Source organism: Microcaecilia unicolor, chromosome 7, assembly GCF_901765095.1.
Source record: "Microcaecilia unicolor chromosome 7, aMicUni1.1, whole genome shotgun sequence".
NCBI classification, from domain to species: domain Eukaryota; kingdom Metazoa; phylum Chordata; class Amphibia; order Gymnophiona; family Siphonopidae; genus Microcaecilia; species Microcaecilia unicolor.
The window spans coordinates 184,689,745-184,711,140 of record NC_044037.1 but is presented as its reverse complement, the minus strand read 5'-3'; the positions used below and the strand labels follow the sequence as shown (position 1 = coordinate 184,711,140).

The 21,396-nt window shown below is 40.8% G+C and overlaps 1 protein-coding gene across 1 annotated transcript in view; it reads right to left on the bottom strand.

Moving 5' to 3' along the window:
* The window catches only part of UNC80 (unc-80 homolog, NALCN channel complex subunit), a 417,216-nt gene that overhangs the window by 256,615 nt on the left and 139,205 nt on the right, over positions 1-21,396 (bottom strand). Inside the window, 3 exon segments of the mRNA XM_030209474.1 lie at positions 4,571-4,667; positions 11,373-11,479; positions 15,517-15,725. Coding sequence (XP_030065334.1) covers positions 4,571-4,667; positions 11,373-11,479; positions 15,517-15,725 — 413 coding nt within the window.

Below are 21,396 nucleotides of genomic sequence, written 5' to 3'. Positions count from 1 at the left end.
GCATAGAGGCTGGCAAGTAATATTTTTAATCAAATTTTTTTGGGGGTGGGAGGGGGATAGTGACCACTGGCGGAGTAAGGGGAGGTGATCCCTGAGTCCCTCCAGTGGTCATCTGGTCATTTGGGGCACCTCTTGTGTGGAGTAGAGGAGTAGTCTAGTGGTTAGTGTAGCAGACTTTGATCGTGGGGAAGTGGGCTCAATTCCCACTACAGCTATTTGCTATAAAAATAGGTCTAGCTCAAAATGTCTTTGTTTTGTTCCATTATAGCTGAAAGACGTCCATGTCTTAGGAACGCCTTTGGCACGCCCCCTTGAGATTTGGACGTCCTTCTGACGGACTTCAGAGAAAGACGTCCAAAAAGAGGTTTTGACAATTATGGTTTGGACATTTCTGTGAGATAAACATCCAAATGCTGACTTATGTCACCTTTTGGACGCCTACCTCTTTTGAAAATGAGTCTGATAGTGGAGGTAGCCAAGGAATATTCCAATCCAATAAAACACATAAATAAATGCCTTTAATATCTTTGAAAAGTAGCACTCTGAGCACTGTGACATACTGTTGCATGAGTTGTGGGTTCCTGAAACACAACCATGTGGGGTCATCCCTTGCATAAAATAATTTTATTATTCTCTTGGTAATGTGTGTATTCCTTAAACTGTCTCTGCTGCGTTTATTGTGACAGAATCCATGAAGTGTATGCTTCTAGTGCAGTCTTGAAAATAGACTAAGAATACAACTCAGTTTACCTAGTCCACCATTTTAAATCCCCCCCCAATCAGGGCTACTGAGAGGGAGGGCAAAATTCCCCCAGGCCCAGCATCAAAGGGGGCCCAATGCCGGGGTCTGTCTCTCTCCTGCTCCTGACCGGACCCGGGTGATTGCATCCCGACAGGAGCAGGAGACAGAAAACTCTGGTGCCAGGCCCCCCGTAGAGGCTGGGGAGGAGCAGACAAAGGGCTTCGGGGCCTCTGGTTTGGCTGGCGGGGAGTCCCCAAATCCCACAAGCAGAAGCCTTCCTCCAGCGCTGTTCTTCGCCGCATTGCCTGCCCTGCAGCTGCTTTTTTCCTTACGTCGAACATGTAAATGATTGCACTTAAGTGCTGGAGATACACGTGTCTCTTATAATATTCTATAAGTTATGCATGTAAATCAGAAGCATAGCCAGGTTGAGGGTGCGGGATAAGCAGAGAGCCAATGTCACCAGCGCTTAATTTAAACACAATAGATCGCATCAAAAATAGGTGCCAGTGCCATCAGAAGTCTGTTTGGGGGAGCGGCCACTTCCCTAGTGACCCACCTAGCTACGCCTCTGATGTAAATGTTTGTCAAACCCCTGCTCTGCCCAGATTATATGTACACTTCCTTGCACATACACTCCCTTGCAAATACGTGTGTATTTACAAAATAATGCTTAGGTGGAATAGTCACATATACATGCATTCAATAGGTGATATGTGCATATATGCTAGTATTCTAAACATACATATTTCGAAACCTGATACAAACAATGGTACTAAGTCATGCAGACTACTGTAATGGAATCTATGCGGGATGCAAAGATCAAATCATAAAAAAAACTTCAAATCGCCCAAAACACAGCAGCCAGACTTATATTTGGAAAAACGCATTTTGACAGCGCCAAACCACTGAGAAAAACTGCATTGGCTACCAACCAAAGAACGAATCACGTTCATAAAATCATCTACGGCGAGGCACCTGGATACATGACAGACCTCAATTACCTGCCAAACAGAAATACCACTAAGTCTACACGATCATATCTAAACCTTCACTACCCAAGCAACAAAGGACTCAAATATAAATCCACCTATGAATCCAGCTTTTCCTACTTAAGCACACAACTATTCAATGCACTGCCAAAAATAGTAAAAACTAAGCCAGACCACCTTAATTTCCGGAAATTTTAGATTGTAAGCTCATTGAGCAGGGACTGTCCCTCTATGTTAAATTGTACAGCGCTGCGTAACCCTTGTAGCGCTTTAGAAATGTTAAATAGTAGTAGTAGTAGTACTGTTCAAAAGAGCATACCCCATCGACCCAACATAAAAATACATGGACACCTGCGAAACAATGCAACCAAAGAACGTAATGGACATTACCTAACTCTTCCTCCCCCCCCTTTATAAGTTCCCCAATCTACACCTATGTACCTTATCTATCACAACATCACCTTGTATTCATTCGTACCATGTATTTGTTCAGACCGGAATCGGCTAACGCCATTAACGGCAATATGTAAGTCACATTGAGCCTGCAAAAAGGTGGGAAAATGTGGGATACAAATGCAACAAATAAATAAATAAATACTCAGATGTAGCATGCATGTAAATGCTAGCACCCATTTTGTAGAATTGCTTCCTCAGGGTGTAATCACTAGCATGTGTTAAGGCAATAATACACGTTATTTGCCATTTGACACATGTTAAACGGAAATAATATGCATTACACTACCGTAACATGTAAGTTTAACTTATCATGGACTACCTAATGATGAGATGCAAAGCATGTAAATATATGCAGAAGACCTCATTATTTTGTAAATTGAATAATGCAGCTTGTGGTGAACTTCACAAGCTGCATTATTGCTGGAAAAATAACACCAGCTGAAAGCTGTCTTTATTTTTCCTGCCTGGAATCATTGGGCCGCTACAACATGGACTGATGCTCCCTAGAGACATCTTAAAGGAGCTGGTACAAAAACTTAGGTGGCCCCCACCACGGTCTGATCACAGTCTTTGACTGAAGTAGGCTGCTCGTCTGCCTAAGTTAAGTAATTCTCTAAGATTGCACGGCAGTGTGATGCACATATAAATTGAAAAATAATTTAAAAATAAGGAGGTTTTTAGCCGCCGATGATTATGAAGCCATAGCCCTCACATTGTTTGTATCAGGTGAGGTGCTTCTAGAGGTGTTTTCCTCCAGAAAAGCTATATTCATGCTTACATATTTGAGACCGTGTTTCTATATTTATATGCATAGTTATAGTAGGAAACCAGCTCCCTAACAATATCTTTAGTTTATTCCTATATATCAATGGTGATATTCTAGTCATTTCCATGCATAGAGAACCACTTATGTGTTTAAATGACCACGTTTAGAATACCATCCTGTGGAAAAGTATGTACCATGATTTGATAGAGTGTACTTTGATGGTTGGTTGGTGGACCATGGCCAAAGCAGACAGGTACACATGTACTGTATATATAGAATTTTATCAATTATGCGTGTGCATGCCAACATCTAGTCATGGACATATACCCCAGCTACAGGGCTGGTGTAACTGATCACACCTAAATGTGTGCACATTTTCAGACATTTACACTAGCATTCTATTAAGAGAAGTAGGCATCTACCTTTCTTTATAGAATAGGATTAAAAGAGGTGCCTTAACCAGCATCTATAGAGAGTGCCCTATTATAAAAATAATCCTCCAAGGGAGTCATTTGCTAACAGTGCGCAGTAACGCCATTCACACACATTAATTGCCATAGGATCCATGATATAAAATAGAACCTGCAGCAAATAATTCATGTTAACGGCATTTGCACATATTAATTGTTAATAAATAAGCCTCTAAATTATTCATAACCTGATGCTGGGAATGCTGGAACCTCTCCTCGTCTATCTGTAAAAGCACAAAAGCATGTCAAGCTGCAAAATCTCTGTTCAAAATGAGATCAAGCTTGAATTCTAACATCAGAACTATCAAATACAACATAAATATGGTGAACAATTGCAGCAGGAGTTGGAATCTGAGCAGCTACCTTTCAAACAGTTCTGTTGTCCTAAACCTTTTATGTTTTTGGATAGCAATGCAAGTATGGCTTTCCCGTGAAGCAACATACTTCTTTATTTCAATTTTCCTTTTGACTAAGACAAGTAGGACAGTGTCTTGCTAAGGAGTATTATGCGGATGCCGAACATGCAAACACAGAAGAAAATAGATAATTAAAACAAGGTCTGTAGAGGGTTTTCTATTTCAGAAATGCTGAGCTTTTCTAGAAAAGCCAAGCCAACGCTAGCAAGAAAACTGATGGGCCATCCATCATTTTTACCATGGCTCTCATTAAGCAGTCTCTATTTTTGTACTTGCTTGTTCCAAATGAAAAGCTTAATTTAAATTTCAATTGATTCTTTTTTTTTTGCATGCTGTGGATACACTTCCCCAAGAAGGTATATTGGATTCTGCATTAGCAGCTTTAAAAGTCCAAAGATGAGTTTACATTTTACCTTGTAAACTCATTCCTTTTAATATTTATAATTTTCCTTTCAATTTCTCTAGGTTTTATTAAAATAGGAAGAAAAAGGAAAATAAAAAAAATGTAATGTGCTAGAGAAACAAAAGGTTGTAGTGAAGAACAAAATGGACATAAAACCCATGGAGGAAAGAGGGTTTGGAGGATTCAAAAAAAAAAAAAAGGAAAGAAGAAAATAAAATAAAAATAATAAAAAAAGAACAGAAGAAAAAGAACCCTGATATCTAACCATCTTTTTCTTCTGTGTGATGAAGCTTGGATGGATTCCTTCGACTGGAGCGCCATTTACCAAGACGCTTGAAGAAATTCTCCTCTTCATCTCGTCCATTGTCCATGCCACTTCCTGGTCCTCCTTCTGACAGCTTCACAGCACTAGTGAACTTCACCTATGAAAATGGTGTAAGAATTTGTGAATGTTAATCAGAGCCCTGAAGAATAGCATGATTTAGATGACTCTACCAAGCACAATCTTATTTCATTCATTTTAAACTAAACTAAATCATTTCTGGTTTTTAAAAGAGAAAGAATGTAATCAGATGTATTATTTCTAAGTAAAATCTGGACAATAAGTATGTTCTCAATTAAATGAATTGACTATACACCGTATTTGGTCTTGAAGAAGCCAACCAGATGATCAATGTGGAATAATGAATTAGATGAGTAATATCTGGGGATAATCAGGTTAATACCATGTTTTCTTTTTTCTGTTTACTGTTTAATTGATCTCCTTGTTTTATCTCACTCTCCCTATTTTTCTTCACTTTGTGGTCTAAGAAAGAGAAAGACTGTATATAATCCATATATCTAGTTGGGATTGTTTTCTTCTTATCTTGTATTAATGTGCAGTCATTTCTGTATTACTGTTTGCAAGTGATCCTTGTAAAATGAAAAATTATAAATAAATGATTTAAAAAACAAAACACTAAACTAAACTAAAAAGTACTTTGATACCGCAATGACCTTGTGGTTTCTGAGCAGTGCACAAATAATAAACCAGCTTAACTGGCAAATTACAATAAAAACAAACAAAAATAAAAGTAGAAAAGAAAAACAGGAAGAGGAAGTTGAGTATAGAGGGAGATTTATAATAGGATTGAGCTTGGCTTAAAAATTTTAAATGATTGGACTTCTTTGTTCAGATTAAAGCTAAATAATGAAAAAACAAAATTCATAGTTTTGGGAAATCAATATAAGCCTTTTGGAGAATCAGTTCTTGTTGTGAATAAGATTACACATTTGAACTGGAAAAACAATTAAAGAATTTGGGAGTAGTTTTTGATGAATATTTATCTTTCAAACCTCATGTCAATCAAATGTTAAAGAAAGGATTTTATAATATGAAATGACTAAGGAGATTGAGATCTAAGTTGAATTTTAATGCTTTTAGACTTTTGGCACAGTCATTTACTGTAATGTAGTATTAGATTTATTGGAAGGTCTCTGGAAGAAGCTCCAGACATTTCAAAATACAGCAGCTAGACTGATCCGTAGTTCTTCTGGGTATGAACCAGCTGCCCCACTTTTGTGGAAATTGCATTGGCTGCCTGTCAGGTCATGAGTTGTATTTAAACTATGTACAGTTACTTTCTTCATTTTGAATGGTTTTGCCCCTGCGTATCTATCAGATCTTTGTAATTCTTTCACAATGTCATGGTGCCCTTGGCTCTTTTATTGCAGTATCCTAGCCCTAAGGGTGTCATTTACAGATCTGTTTTTGATGATCTATTCTCTTTCCAGTCTATGAAGTGGTGGAATTCTTTACCTTTAGACATTAGAACGATAGGTCAGTCCAAATCTTTTTCGATTATGTAATAAGCAATGAAATATATTTTTAAACTTTTTAGACGCAGGGAATGCCTTGTACTTTGATCTTATTGTAAACTGCATGGAGCTCCTCTGGGATCTTGCAGGGTATGTGCCTCATGTAAATGTAAAAGAATTGAGATAGGAGAGTTGAAGGGAAGAGTGGCAGAAAGGAAGGATAAGAAGGGGTCCAGAAAACTTATGGGAGCTCTGGAGACTCTTTGGGATCAAAAGGGATTAATGGAAAACAGACAGAATTTGGAGGAAAGAGTGGAAGAGGAAACAGTGGAAGAGGAAAAGCAGACCAAATTCTGGTAATGGATCATATAGATTAAGGAAATAATCTATTGATGTTAAGGAGTTATTTAATTCCTGTCTGATTTTAGTTATTTTGTGTTCAAAATAAGTCGCCAATTGGTCAGCAATTGGAGTGGATTCATTTGTAATGGTTACAGGCTGTTATTCAGTAAATTATTTACTACTGTATAAAGTTTTCTTTAATTAATGGAAAACAGACAGAATTTGGAGAGAAGAGTGGAAGAGGAAACAGTGATATGGAAAGATAAGAATGAAAAGGAAAAAGAGTAAGGACAGAAGAAAAAAGTCCATGCTGGGATGAGACCTGGAAAATAGGAAGATAGATTAAGAGATCATTCAGAAAGATGGAGCCAGGCAGAGAGCAAAGTGCCAGGTTGGTAAGCATATCTTTATGTACACCATTCTGCAGAAAAAAATAATGGGAAAAAAGTAATTTCTCCTATAACTTTTGAGTAATAGGTAGTTTTTGCTTTGATGATCATACGTTTGCATGTTTTTAGGAACTTTTTCCAATTAATTCATTGTTCAGTGGATTTATTTTTGATCCAGATTCTTTCTTGTCATCTACATTTGCATTTCATTTGCAAAAGTTCATCATTAAACCATGAAGATATCTTTCTTTTTAGGTCAGGATTTGTTTATTATCTGTGCAAATTCGCCTAAGACAATTTTTGCAAGTGTCATTCCGCTCTTGGATGAAATTTGTATATGAATTGGAAGTAAGTAAATTGCCAAATTGTTCATTAGACTAGAATTTTAGAGGGCCGATTTTGCCTCTAGTTTTAAATGGTATTAATAGATTAAAGTTACTATGGAGCTCATTTTCAAAAGAGAAAAATGTCCAAAAAGTGGCATAAATCTGCATTTGAACGTTTTTCTCAAAAAAACATCCAAATTGGTATTTTCGAAACTAATTTTTAGACATTCTATGAAGTCCGTCACAAGTGCATTCAGATCACAAGGGAGCGTGTCAGGGGTGTGTTAAAGGTGGGATCTGGGCGTTCCTAACACTTGGACGTTTTTCAGCTATAATGGAACAATTCAAAACCATCCAGGATTAAAACTAAGACGTTTTGAGCTAGACCTGTTTTCAGAATGAATAAGGCACACAAGGTTACCCTAAATGACCAGATGACCACTGGAGGGAATCAGGGGTGACCCCCAATAGCCTCCCAGTGGTCACTGACCCCCTCCCACCCTCCACAAATGTGAATACAAATATGATTTAGCAACCTCTATGACAGCCTCAGATGTTAAAGCCAGGTCTATTAGAGCAGCATGCAGGTCCCTGGAGTAGTGTAGTGGTCAGTGAAGTGCAGTTCACCATGGAGTGGGGGGTCTCTGGTTCCTATGTTCCTCTACCTGTCACATTTGTGGGGAAAACTGTGAGCCCTCCAAAACACACCAGAAACCCACTGTACTCACATATAGGTGCCCCTTCACCCATTAGGGCTATTGTGTACACTATGGGCAGTGGGTTTTGGGGGCTCAGCAGACAAGATAAGGGAGCAATGGTGAGATGTGTACCTGGGAGCATGTTTTTGAAGTCCACTAGGTGGTGACGTGATCAAAGTGGCAGGAGTTGTAAAGTAATTTAAAATCAGTGGACTGAACTAATTGTAACCATTTGAGCGAATACAAAGGGAGGTCGCATAGACTGAATTACAGTGGTCCAGTTTCAAGATGACCAAGGCAAGAATAAGAATGTGAATGAGAGGAGGAGAGAGGTAATGTCTGACAGAATGGATATAGTGCATAGCAAAATATGTTGATTGAACAACAGAGCTGATTTGGAGTTTGAAAGTGAGTTTGCTGTCAAAGATAACACCCAGTATTTTGATGGAGTCTCAAAAGGTAAGTGGTTTGTCGTTAATGGAGTGACAAGTGGGCTAAGAGATATGTGGGTTAGTAAATATAATTGATTTGCATTTGGAAGAGTTGAGGTAAAGAAGGTTGTCTCTTAACCATCTGGAGACATGGCTAAGACAGGTGTTTAAAGATGTGAGAGAGGTGGAAGGATCAGTAAAGCAGCAGAGGATCTGAATGTCATCGGCATAGCAATAGGGGAAATAGCCATGATCCTGGATAAAGTTCAACAGAGGGGAAAGAAAGATGTTAAAGAGGATAAGAGTTCCTGGCTACAACAAAGCAAAGGTGGGCCTCAAGTTGGGCTTGTCATCTTTTCAAGGGCTGGGCAGCTGTAGGGAAAAAGTACTCCTTTGTCACCGATCTCATGACCCAACACCTCACAATCACTGGTCAACTGTTGTCCTAACGGGAGTACTGCAAGACTTCCACTAGAGATCACAGCTGCCATTTTGAACCCAGAACTGCAAGGGTTAGGAGTAACTGGATATCACTCCTACCCCATTCCACTGGATCACCATGGATTTGATCAGGTAGGCTGGAGGGCCTGAGAGGGTTGAGGACCTTCAGGGGATTGGGGAGTGGGAGTGGGTTTGCAAAGGGAGTTGCCTTGGTGAGTGAGGTTCCACAGGGAGCACTTCACAAGGAGTCAAGGTGCCAAGACAGGGGTGGGGCATTGATTGAGGGATTAGGGGTGCAGGGTAGTGCTTTACTAAAGCTCTGGTCCCTTAAAGAAGGCACCTGGGAGCATCAGGCCATATGTTAGCCATGAGACTCGGGTCATCAAAAATAGCCACCATAACTTCCAGTGGTATAGGGGTCAGGTTTCCATAAATGGGCAAGTTATCTAGGTTGCACCATGGGGAGGGGGTTGGGCCTGGGAGAAGCCTGCCAAGTGTCGTGCTTCTGGCCACACATGGAGGGGGGGCTGAAATAGAAGGGTCTGTGCCTCAGGGGGTATCTGTATGTGTTTGCGTGTGCACCACAGCAGGGGCTTGATCAGGTGGGGACTCAAACAGAAGGGGGAGCTGGCATGGGGGGGGGGGGGGAGAGGGAGCGTGATCATGGGGAGGGCTGGCATTATGGGGCCGCAGGTAGACCCAGGAAGGAAAAGATACCAGATGGGGGAGGGGGAGAGGTGGGAGATGTTGAATGGAAGGGGAGGGGAAAATGATTCATAGTAGGGGGAGAGAGAGAAAGATTGGAGATACTGGATGGAAGCGTGGGGAAAGAAATAGGGAAGATGCTAGCTGGGAGGGTAAGGAGAGAAAGATAGAGGGGAGGCGTTAGATGAAGGATGGGGTGTGAAAGAGAGGGAGGCACTGGATGGAAGGATGGCAATAAAGAGAGGGTACATGCTGGATGGAAGGAAGGGGAGAGAAAGAGGGAAAATGCTGGATGGAAGAGTGAGAAAAGAAAGAGAGAAGATGCTGGATAGAAAGGAGGAATAGGATAGAGCTAGTGAAAGTATGGAGACTAAGAAGAAGGGGACTGAGGAGAGTCAGAGTGAGGGAAAATGAGGGAAATTAAAGACTGGATCGTAAGAATGAATTAAATTTGGACAGAGAAGCTGAAAAATAAATTGAGGAAAACTGAAAGAAAAAGGAGGAGAAGTTTATTTTTAATTTAGGATGAAGCAATGTGGTAATTGTGTTAATAAAGGTTAATAACTACAAATAAAACACAAAATGGAAAATAAGGTCATAGTTTTATATTGGGCTAATTTTAATACATTTTTGATTAGCTTTCAGAGGCCCAAACTTCCAGCCTCAAGTCAGGAGAGAATACTATAACAGCAGTATACTATCTGGTCCTGATCTGAGGCAGGAGGTTTTGGCCTCTGAAAGTTAATCAAAAATGTATTAGGTTAGTCCAATAAAAATGTATCAACTTATTTCCCATTTTTATTATTTGTATCTGTTAATGTGTAGTATACTGATTGGAATATGTCAGTTTTTGAAATTTATATCTGCTATCTTTATATTTTGCACACTATAGGGGAACATGTATCACTGTAAGCTAAAGACTAAGGGCCTCTTTTACCAAACTGCGCTAGTGATCCCAGCGAGGCAATGCCGACAAAGCCCATTCACTTTCAATGGACTTTGCCGGCATTGCCATGCGGGAATCGCTAGTGCGATTTTGTAAAAGAGGACCTAAGAGATCTGAGGCCTGGTGGCCATTTGTCAACCTACCAAAAACACTGATAGGTAAATTTATGGTTGCCAATAACCACAGGGTTTTTGTTACAGTGCTGCTGAATACCAGTGTTCACACAACCAACAGGAAGATGCCAGACTAGGGAGCTAGGGTTGACTTGGAATCAAGTGTGAAAGTACCTGCATATATTTCCAGAAAACTGCAAATACTATCCTATTTAATATGTTGTATTATTTTGTTGTGCATTATTTTGATTTTTTTTTTGGTACATAATTTCTGGAATTTATTCAGTGTGCATAATACCATCAGTAAAAGAGATACTAGGAGGAGGCAGCTGGTACACAATGAAGGGGTTCTTCCCTGCTGTGTTCAAAAGTGTCTCTACTGTCCCTTTACTGCTGACATAGGTGTTCCCCCACCCTACATAAGTACATAAGTATTGCCATACTGGGACAGACCATAGGTCCATCAAGCCCAGCATCCTGTTTCCAATAGTGGCCAATCCAGGTCACAAATACCTGGCAAGATCCCCAAAAAAGTACAAAACATTTTATGCTACCTTTGCTTTCCCCAAGTCCAATTTAATAATAGTCTATGAACTTTTCCTTTAAGAAGCCATCCAAACCTTTTATAAACTCTGCTAAGCTAACCACCTTTACCACATTTTCTGGCAACGAATTCCAGAGTTGAATTACACGTTGAGTGAAGAAAACTTTTCTATGATTCATTTTAAATTTACTACTTTGTAGCTTCATTGCAAGCCTAAGGATTTTAACGTACCCCAGCTTACCCAATCCTATCCCACTCTAACCCAACCTCATCTTAGCCTCCACAAACTGTTGAGTCACCAACCAACTATACATGAGGGGCTGCTGATAAAGATCGGGCCCTCTACAGAAGGGGCAAGCTTATGTACATTTTTATATATAAAAAATATATTTCACCTTGGAGCTCTGCCTAATGAAAGAAAGACGATCGACAGAGCTGATGTCCAAGAGATCTTCCACACCATCCGTCAGTCCAGACAGGGAAGAACGTTTCAGCCAGTTTCCTATTACAGATCAGAGTAATTAGAAGAGAAGTCTGAAGATTAAACGTTCATGCTATCATGACAGCTCTGAAGCAATCTTTAAAGGGCCCCTTTTACTAAGCGTGGCTCTTGAGGTAATTTCATTTTTTGCGCACGTCATCAAATCTATGGTACTTAGGGGGCATTTCTATAAGGTAGGTGCTAACATTTACATATTAGCTATGCATATACATATGTATGTACCGAATAGGCACCTAAGCAGTATTCTGTAAAGCATACATCTTACATAATGTGGGCATAGAGATGGGCATAGTCTGGGCGGAGCATGGGCGGGATTCACACTTATGCATGTAATTTATAGAATACTATAAGTTACACATGCATCTTTGGCATTAAGGGCCCTATTCTATATATGGCACCTAAAATTAATGCATGGTAGGCAATTACACCTAAGTGTATTCTAAATACCACGTGTAAATCTACACGTGGTATTTAGAATATGTTTAGGTGTAATTCATGCGACTAAATCTACGCATGTTTATTAACACCAACGAAAAGCTGGTGCAAATCCCTGCACGAGGATTTACATGCACTGGACCATATTTTCTAACAACGTATATTTTGGAACGCCCACAAAACGCCCATTTCCACGCCCCAAAGCACACCCCTTATTGCCTGCGCACATTAGAATTTAGGCGCAGTACATTACAGAATACGCATATCAATGTGCGAACGTAAATTCTAATTTTTGCCAATTAGTGCTCGTTATTGCTTGATAAGAGTTGTTAATGCTTAACAGCTTGTTAAAACAATTAAGCTACACACATAGTTATAGAATCCATCTAGATTTATGCACAGAACCACATGTAACTCTAGGCACGCTACATAGAATCTGGGGGTAAGCACACGCACTTACTCAAGCTCAGTGGATGGCATCAGTGCTTGCACCTAAGTGGATACTCAAATACTTGGCTACACTAATATTCTAAAAAGGAAAATAGGTGCCTACATTTCTTCATAGAATTGGCAGCTGTATTAAGGTTCTAGTAGAATTGTCATCTTTCCACCTAATCTTAGCATCTAAATGTAAGCGCAATTTGCATGCGAAGATTATAGAATACCAGCACTTATGTGCATGAATGTACCATTCGTGGCAGTAAGCAGTATTCTACAAGTTTAGGGGCCCTTTTACAGAGCGGTGGTAAGCCCAACGCGGGCTTACCGCTCGCTCTTTCTGGACTACTGCTGGCCCAACGCTGCCGCTGGTGGTAGTCCCGCCCCAAGCACGTGCCATTTCCACGGGAAAAATAAAACCCCTGGAAGTGGCTTGCAGGGCAATAACCTGGCGGTAATTGGGCATTGATGCGTGCTGCCCGGTTACCATTGGGTTAGCATGGGAGCCCTTATCGCCACCTCAGTGGGTGGCGGTAAGGGCTCCCCTTTGCATGGCCATGCGGTAAGAGTTCTCTTACCGCATGGCCATGTGTGCCTGGGATCTTTTTACCTGCCGTGGTAAAAAGGGCCCTGGGATGCGGGAAAAACGACCCCCACCACTAGCACAGGGCCCTTTTTCCCACAGCTTGGTAAAAGAACCCTGTAGTGATTCAGCGAATGACGCCCAAATTTGGGCCCTGAAAAAAGTGAGCACTGAGCGCTTATTCTATAAACAGTGCTCCAAGCTGGGAGCCATTTAGAATAGCGCTAAGCAACGGAAATTGGGTGTGAGAATTTACACCAGCTGAAACCTGCTGTAAATCTCCGTGCCTAAATAAGCTTGGATCTCTCATATTCTAGAATACTGCACTCATCAGTGAATGTCCCTGACCTGTCCATACCCATGCCACCTTTTCACTTGCACACTGAATAATTTACGTGCATCATTATAGAATAGTGCTTAGCAAGCTTCTTGAGTAAATTCAAGTTGTTGCCAATTAGTGCTAACAAATAGGATATTATAAGTCACGCGCTAGCGTGTAATGGTGATGAAAATGATAAAGGGGATGGGACGACTTCTCTATGAGGGAAAGGCTAAAATGGCTAGGGCTTTTCAGCTTGGAGAACAGATGGCTGAGGGGAGATATGATACAGGTCTATAAAATAATGAGTGGAGTGGAACGAATTAACTTGAAATGACTTGATTACTCTTTCCAAAAAAATACTAAGACAAGGGGGCACGCAATGAAGCTAATAAGTAGCAAATTTAAAACAAAGCAGAGAAAATATGTCTTCACTCAATGTGTAATTAAACTCTGGAATTCATTGCCAGAAAATGTGTAAGCACTTAGCTTAGCAGGGTTTAAAAAAGGTTTGGATAATTTCCTAAAAATCCGTAAGCCATTATTAAGATGGACGGGAAAATCCACTGCTTATTTCTAAGATAAGCAGCATAAAGTCTTTTTTTACTGTTCTGGAATCTTGCCAGCTACTTGTGACCTGAATAAGCCACTGTTGGAAACAGGATACTGGGCCTAATGGACCTTCGGTCTGTCCCCAGTATGGCAACACCTATGTTTTTATAACATTCACACCTGCCTTTTGCATTGTGTTAAGTGATAGCACCTAAATATTAGCATGCAAATGCAAACTTATGTTTTGTTCTAAAATGGAATCTGTTACAGAATACAAGCTCAGTGCCTCTCATTTTAGCACCCAAAATTGGGCAACCTTTACAGAATTGCCTCTTTTATGTTTTAAAATACCTGGAGTAAATTAATTATAGGCAATGATAGACCACAATGAGAACTATTTCAATCAATCATATCAACTAAAAATTTCCCATGCGGTTTATAGAATACACTGAGCACACCTATCTGTGCAACTGACTTTAGTCATGGGCAGTTACACCAAGTAAAACGGTGTAAATGCTGATGCCTAAATTATATGCGGACCGGGCGTGTTCTATAACCACGCACATAGGTTTTTGAAAACACCCACATCCAGCCCATTCCATGCCCATGGCCACGCCCCTTTTACAACTATGTGACTTAGAATTTATGTGCATCACGTTATAGAATACGCTTAGACAGTTCTGCGCATAAATTCTAATTAATGCCAATTAGTGTTAATAATTGATTGCTAAGTGGCAATATTAGTGCTAACTAGCTTGTTAAATAATTAAGTTGCATGTGCAAATCCAGAATATGACTGGATCTGTATGCACAACTTAAATCATGCTATTTAGAATCTGGGGGTAAATGTTATAAAGGAAAGTGGATACCTAGTTTCCTTTATAGAATACCAAGATAACGGCCATGCTTCACCCAGAATAGGCGCATGTGAACACCACCTGCAAAATATGTGTGTAGTTTCTGGCAATTGCATGCATATCAAGTTTAATAAGAATTTACTAACCCATCCATCAAATAAAATCTGATACAGGTGTTCTGGTCATTTAGATGCATATTTGGTGTGTAATTATTGGTGTCTTCTTTACAGAATTACACCCATTCTGTGACCAGTGCTGGTTATCTGAATAGTGACAACACTCGTTTCTCTATCCAGATATATTCAGATAATTTACAACAGACTATCTATCTGTTCTAAGTTATTTGGATAAGGTATCCAGATAGCAGACTGAATATTGCCTCTATCCAGATAAGTTCTGGGACCTCCTTGCTCTGTCCTAGCACTACGCACATAGTGCTGTGAAGATCTATAAAGATATTCAGAGGCACTATGCAGATGGTGCCTCTAGATAGCAGGTGCTATTTTCTGGATAAGTGCTTTTGAATATTTACCCACCATCCATTGTTTTAGGGTGAGGACTGGACTTTGAAGTAATATCTCCGGCAGTATAGATCCTTGGTTGCTGATCATGTTCTAAAACAGTGCATCCAAGAAGCATAATACTACCTATCACTATGATAGACAAGTGGTTCTGTCCTATTGTAGATGTGTAACACTATATCTTCCTCAATCATCCCACTATTGCTTCAAACTAAGCATTATTCATACTTCTTTATTTAACTTTTGATCTAGCAGGATTAGAACCCAAAGCAGTTCATGTATTGAGAGCAGATGAAACACAATAGACATGACGTGCAAATCCAAATATTTACCTAGGGGGAGTTTCAATTTCTTTCGAAGAGAAATTCTGCGGGAACGGGAGCGAGAGCGTCTTTCTGTTGTGTTCCCGGAATGGGCAGTGGTGCATTCTGATGTGTCCTGCTCCGACTGGCTGCTAGTGTCGCTTGCAGCACTCTGCGACTTGAACATTTTGCGCCAGAAGTCTTTGCGTCCAAGAACTGCCCCGTGCATTTGTTCATCACTGTTAAGGAACAGGATGTCCAGTTATTTTTTGCCAAGAGTATTTGGTTTTTGGTGCACTTGTACAACAAGAACTGATGCAAAGCTGGCTCTTGCAAACATTACAATCAAGATTTAGGCTGGACACATTTCCCAGTTTATAAACTAGTTAATTGTTCATGAAGGATGTGTTTTTCAGACATTTCTACAAATTTGAAAACAACACTTTTTTAAAAAAGCATTTATATTTTTGTTTCATTTTCAAACAACAGCTGTCATCTCCCTATCCTTCCCTGCAATCAGTACTTTTTAAATAAAGAAACAGTCTTCTTGCCTGTGCATTCCCCCTTGTACATTTGGCCTCCCTCCAACATTTCACCCCATCTAATGATAAAAAATAGAATGGATGTTCCCTATCCCCTCCTACTCTGCCAATGTGGTATTTCTGAATGGTACTGGCAGACCTGGGGCCCATACCATTGTTGAAGTAGAGCACCCACTGATGTTAAAGGACCAACTCTTGCCCCTTTACACCCACAGAGAAGGTAGGATTCTAGAGAGGGAGGTTCCAGAGAGATGTTTTTGAGCTGGGGTGTGTGTGAGAGCAAAAGGCACTATGGGGGTCTTTTACTAAAGCTTAGCTCGAGTTATCTGCAGCAGGGCCCATTTTATTCCTATGGGCCCTGCTGCAGATAGCTGAAGCTAAGCTTTAGTAAAAGACCCCCTATATATGTAGCACTACATAGCACAGTTATATACTATTTCATTATGTGGTACCACAAGTCAGAGTCAGGCTCATTCAAACATCCTGATACATGTTGGGAAGCCTTCCATAAAAGTCTGGCTCACTTCAACTTTCATGCAAAGGCCTGTTGATTTTTATGCCTCAGACTGGCAGTCAGGAAGGATATTGCCAGACATTGCCAAGGTTGCTGGTGGACAAGGAGAATAACAATTGCACATTGTTTGTGAAACCAGGACCTCATGGTCAGAATGACCCTGCCTCATCATGCATGTGACACAGTGTTAGGTTTCCCACATCACAACATTGGAAATCAACAACCTGTTGCTTCAGATTATGAGGCCCCTTTTCACCCAAGGAATAAACATTGTTTACTGGAAGAATGATACATGGTCGAGCTGCTCCTTCCATTTGACGCAAATTGGTCAGTTCTTTGCTTTCCAAGTCACAACATCTGAGACAAAGTCGCGCATCGACAACAAAGCCAGAATACACGTCACCAACCCAGCTGCAGCCTGCAATTTCTGCGTAAAAGAGGCTCATATCTGAGGGAAAAGGCTGTTTGCTTTACATTCAGGTCCAAAGTGCAGCCCCTGCTCTAACTGCCTGTCTGATCCATCTGAGGAACACTCTGCTACTTGCTGGATGTCTGGTGCCATCTTGATCCAGGTTGTATAGTTGCCATGTAATTGTTGTGCAGTACTATTGGGCTAGGATAACTGGCTGTATTAGAAGCCTACCTTAGGGATTTATATGTGTTTGCTCTGAGCTATTTTCATGATAAGACCAACTTTATCTTTATTCTTGCTTTTTCTTTTGCTGCTATGTAAGTAAATAAGCAACCTATTTTTTTTATAATACCTTGATGTCAGTATTTGTTAGTATATTTGGGCATGAGAATATGGATCTATAGATAAAAGGAACATAGTTACTTTCTAAAAAGTACACTATCTAATACCAAAGTGGTGCTGTTTCATGCTCTTCCATTTGTCACTAAGAGTCACATTCCACAATTACACCCAAAAAGGGTGTAATCTGTGTATGCCCCGCAGGTTACAGTGGGGGTAGAGGTATGGCCTTTTTTAAACTTTGGGATGGCAGTTCCATGACTCAACACATTTTCTTTTCTCTTATTTCTTCTTTCTTTCCTTTTTTTATTTTATTAAAATAAAAAACACAGCAAATAAAATAAATCTATCAGTGCACAGTCCTCTTGCTTATACTGGAGAGATGCGTATATATATATATATATATATATATATATATATATATATATATATATATATATATATATACTTTATTTTTCACAATTTTATTTCAGCAGTCATAGCACTGGAGTAGAGAAATAGAGCAGTGGACTGAGAAGAAGGGAAGCTTGTTCAAATTCAACTGCTTCTCCTTATGGCCTTGGACAAGTCACTTAGGGGCCCTTTTACTAAACCTTAGCACATGCTAACAGATATTAGCACAACCTAAACGCTGCATGTTCTATTTTATACTTACGGACATGTGGCACTTAGTGGATGCTAAAGTCCATTAGCATGTGCTAAGCTTTAGTAAAGGAGCCCCTTAACCCTCTGTTGCCTCAGGTACAAATTTAGGGGTCCTGTTACTAAGCCACATTTGGCACTAAAACGCACCTAATGCAGCTAAAAATAGAGTAGCAGGGGACACACCCATGTGTCCTGTGACAACTTTGAAATGTGCATGCGTTAACTGCACACTAAAAATGCATGTCAGGGGAGGAGAATGGCCTTAGCACATGCAAGGATCCAAGTAAGGGCCCCTTAGATGGTAAACCTTCTAGGGACAAGAAAATTGCCAATGTACCTGAATGTAACTCACCTTGAGCTACTACTGAAAAGGTGTGAGCTAAAACCAAATAAATAAAACCATTTTGGTGATACGCAGTATGAGGGCAATTCTATAATGTGGCGTCAAAGGTGCCATAAAATTGACAGGTAGGCGCCTATGTGCACTGCATGCTAGTCTATAAGAGCCTAACTGCAAGGGGGACATATACATAGGTAAAGCATGGGCAGGCCATAGGCGTGTTTCCCAGTTAGGTACATCATTTATAGAATACTATAAACTATGCATGCCAACTTACCCCTGCCACTGACATGGCATAAGAAGGTATGCCTACACATCAGACCTTATGCTAATATTCTATAGGGGAATCTTAGCACCAATAGAATTGGCACTTGGCACATGGTATTGGGGCACCTAGACTGAGTTGTCAATTTATAAAATTGCCCTTTATATTTGTAACTTGTTTGAAAGCCTGTTTATTTATTGAATTTAAACATACATCCGAGCAATTACACTTGTACAGAAAAGTGATATTAAAGATAATAATAACAACATAAAATAATCTACCTAAACCTACCAAGAAATTAAACATCACTCAAATCCACAGTATATAAAGATCCAGGACTTAAAGAGGGAAATAAAGGCAATAACATACTCAAGGTGCTTCGGGACAGCAATAAACTAAGGGGACCTTTTACGAAACGGCGGTAAGCCCATCATGGGCTTAGCAGCCCAGCAGTAGTTCCCTCCCCCAATGTGTGCCGTTTCCTGAGCTGCAAAAGTATTTCAATTTTTATAGCACTGGTGTGTACCCGGTGGTAATTGGGCAGTGCTACATGCTGCCCAATTACTGCTGGGTTAGCGCGGGAGACCTTACCGCCACCTCAGTGGGTGGCGGTTAAGTGCTCCCCCACATGGCAAATGCATCACTTACTGCACGGCCATTTCCTGAACAAAACAAAGACCTGCCTTTTACCCACTGTGGTAAAAGGGGGCCTCGGCGTGCAACTAAAACTTGCACCGACATCAGTGCAGGCCTTCTTTTGCCGCAGCTTTGTAAAAGGACCCCTAAATGAAGAGCACAATTCAATCTCCTGACACTTGCTTAGTTGCCAACAAGGCTGAAAGGTGCAAGGGTTCTAGGAAAACACATTTAATAGATTTGTGTCTAATGATGTATTTACAAAGATATCTTAGAAAAAAGGTTCCCCCAACTTGAAGAACACCTGGTTTTAACAACAAGAACTGCCTACGTCGGCGTTGGGTATCTCATGAGAAGTCCAGGAGTATTTGAATCTTAAAACCCATAAATGTTTTGTCTCTATTTTTAAAATACATTTTGTGAGAAGTAAGAGGCTGTCCTATCCTGGGCAGGCCACTAGATGGCGTTGTTCCCCTAAAAAAATGTCCAGGGAAAATGTCTGGGTAAGCCACTAGAGGGAGTCAGTAGGGGAATGCATAGGTGGGGGTCGCTAGGACCGGGGAGAGTCCTGGGATGGATCCAGGTGTAGCAGGTTATGGGCTGGGTCCTGTTTGGCTAATTAACCCCTTTATACCCACCTGAGTTGTGAAAGGAAGAGAAGTGAGCTGGCAGCAGAAGAAGAGAGATCCCCTGGAAGATACTGGCTAACCCTATGGACTTGTGGTGGACGTGTGTCCCAAGGAGACAAGCAGGCTGAAAATCCTGGGGTAAGAAGTCCCTAAAGCATTAGTGTTGGACTGTGTGTCCTCAGTACTTATAGGAACTGTGTGTTCAAAGAAAGGACTGTGTGTCCAAAGAAGGAATGACTGTGTGTCCAGGACTGTGTGTCCAAAGAAGGAAGGACTGTGTGTCCAAAGAAGTGGGGACTGTGTGTCCCAGTACTGAGAGAAGCAGGCTGCAAAGCCCGGGGTTAAAAGTCCCCAAAGTATTGAAGTTAGTACTGAGCCCATGTATCTGTGTGTGGAGGCTCAGTTTGAAGACCTATGAAAGTATAAAGTATTAAGCTAGAAGAAGTGTGTCCAGGGGCTGGAATAAAGAGTTGCCTGAGGAATATGCTGTTGGTGAGACCTGTCTAATTTGCTTAGTGAGAACCAGGTCACCCTGAGCGAGAAGAGGTAGCACACTAATCTGCATATGATCTGCATATTGAGAACCAGGTCACCCTGAGTGAGAAGGGGGATATCACAATTTTCAACAACCATTGCAGTGGCTATTTCACAGTCCAAAATGCCCCATACAGCTAAAACATCCAAAGAAGCTTGTTGCTGGTCCACAGCTTTCTTTGGAAGATAATAAACTTGGATAAAAGGAGGCAATTTGTCCTCTGGTATACCCATAATTTCTTTCATATAACGTTTTGCCATTTCCTGGGGCCTAACAATAGACACCCAGAGAAAATTCAACAAGCGAAAATTGTTGCTTCCACAAAAGTTTCCAAAGCCTCACATTTATTCCTCTGATTAGACAGATCCCTAACCACTGAAGTCTGTAAATTTTGAACCACAAATAACTCCTTACTAGTTTGTTCCACTTGGGAAAACAACACCTTTACTCCATTTCAGTTTTTTCTGCTTTCAAATCTACCTGAAAAAGTTTCTGTGAAACAGCATGAGTTTGTGGAAACAAGGTCTTACCCAAATCCGAAAACAACAACCACAAAGAGTCCAGGGTTATCTCAGTGGTCTTCCTTTACAAAAACTTAGAAATGGGCTCCACTGATACAAGTTCAGGCACAGCTCCTTCCAGCTCTAATTTGGCATAACTCCTCGATCCCCAGAGATGGAACTCACTGCAAGACTGCTTTTCTGGAAGAGGACTTCCATATTTTCTTTCTCAATCTCTGGTAGATGTAACTGAGCCTCACTCGGCTCAGTGCCCCGTATACTTCCTAATAGGGACGCTGCTGACGCCACAAGTGGAGAACTTGTTCCTTGCGGCTGCAGGGGAGGAGCTCTTTAGTCGGGGCTCAACAATGCCTCTAGCCCTAGAGATGCTGATGAATCCTCCCTCATGGCTGGCGTTTCAAGCGGACTGCTTCCCGAACTCTCCATCAGCCCAGCACTTCTCATATGATCCATCAGACCAATGATAGGGGGTTCAAGTCACTGGGAGGCTCAAGCCACAGCTTTTCCCCTTCGTTTAGATATGAAAAATCGT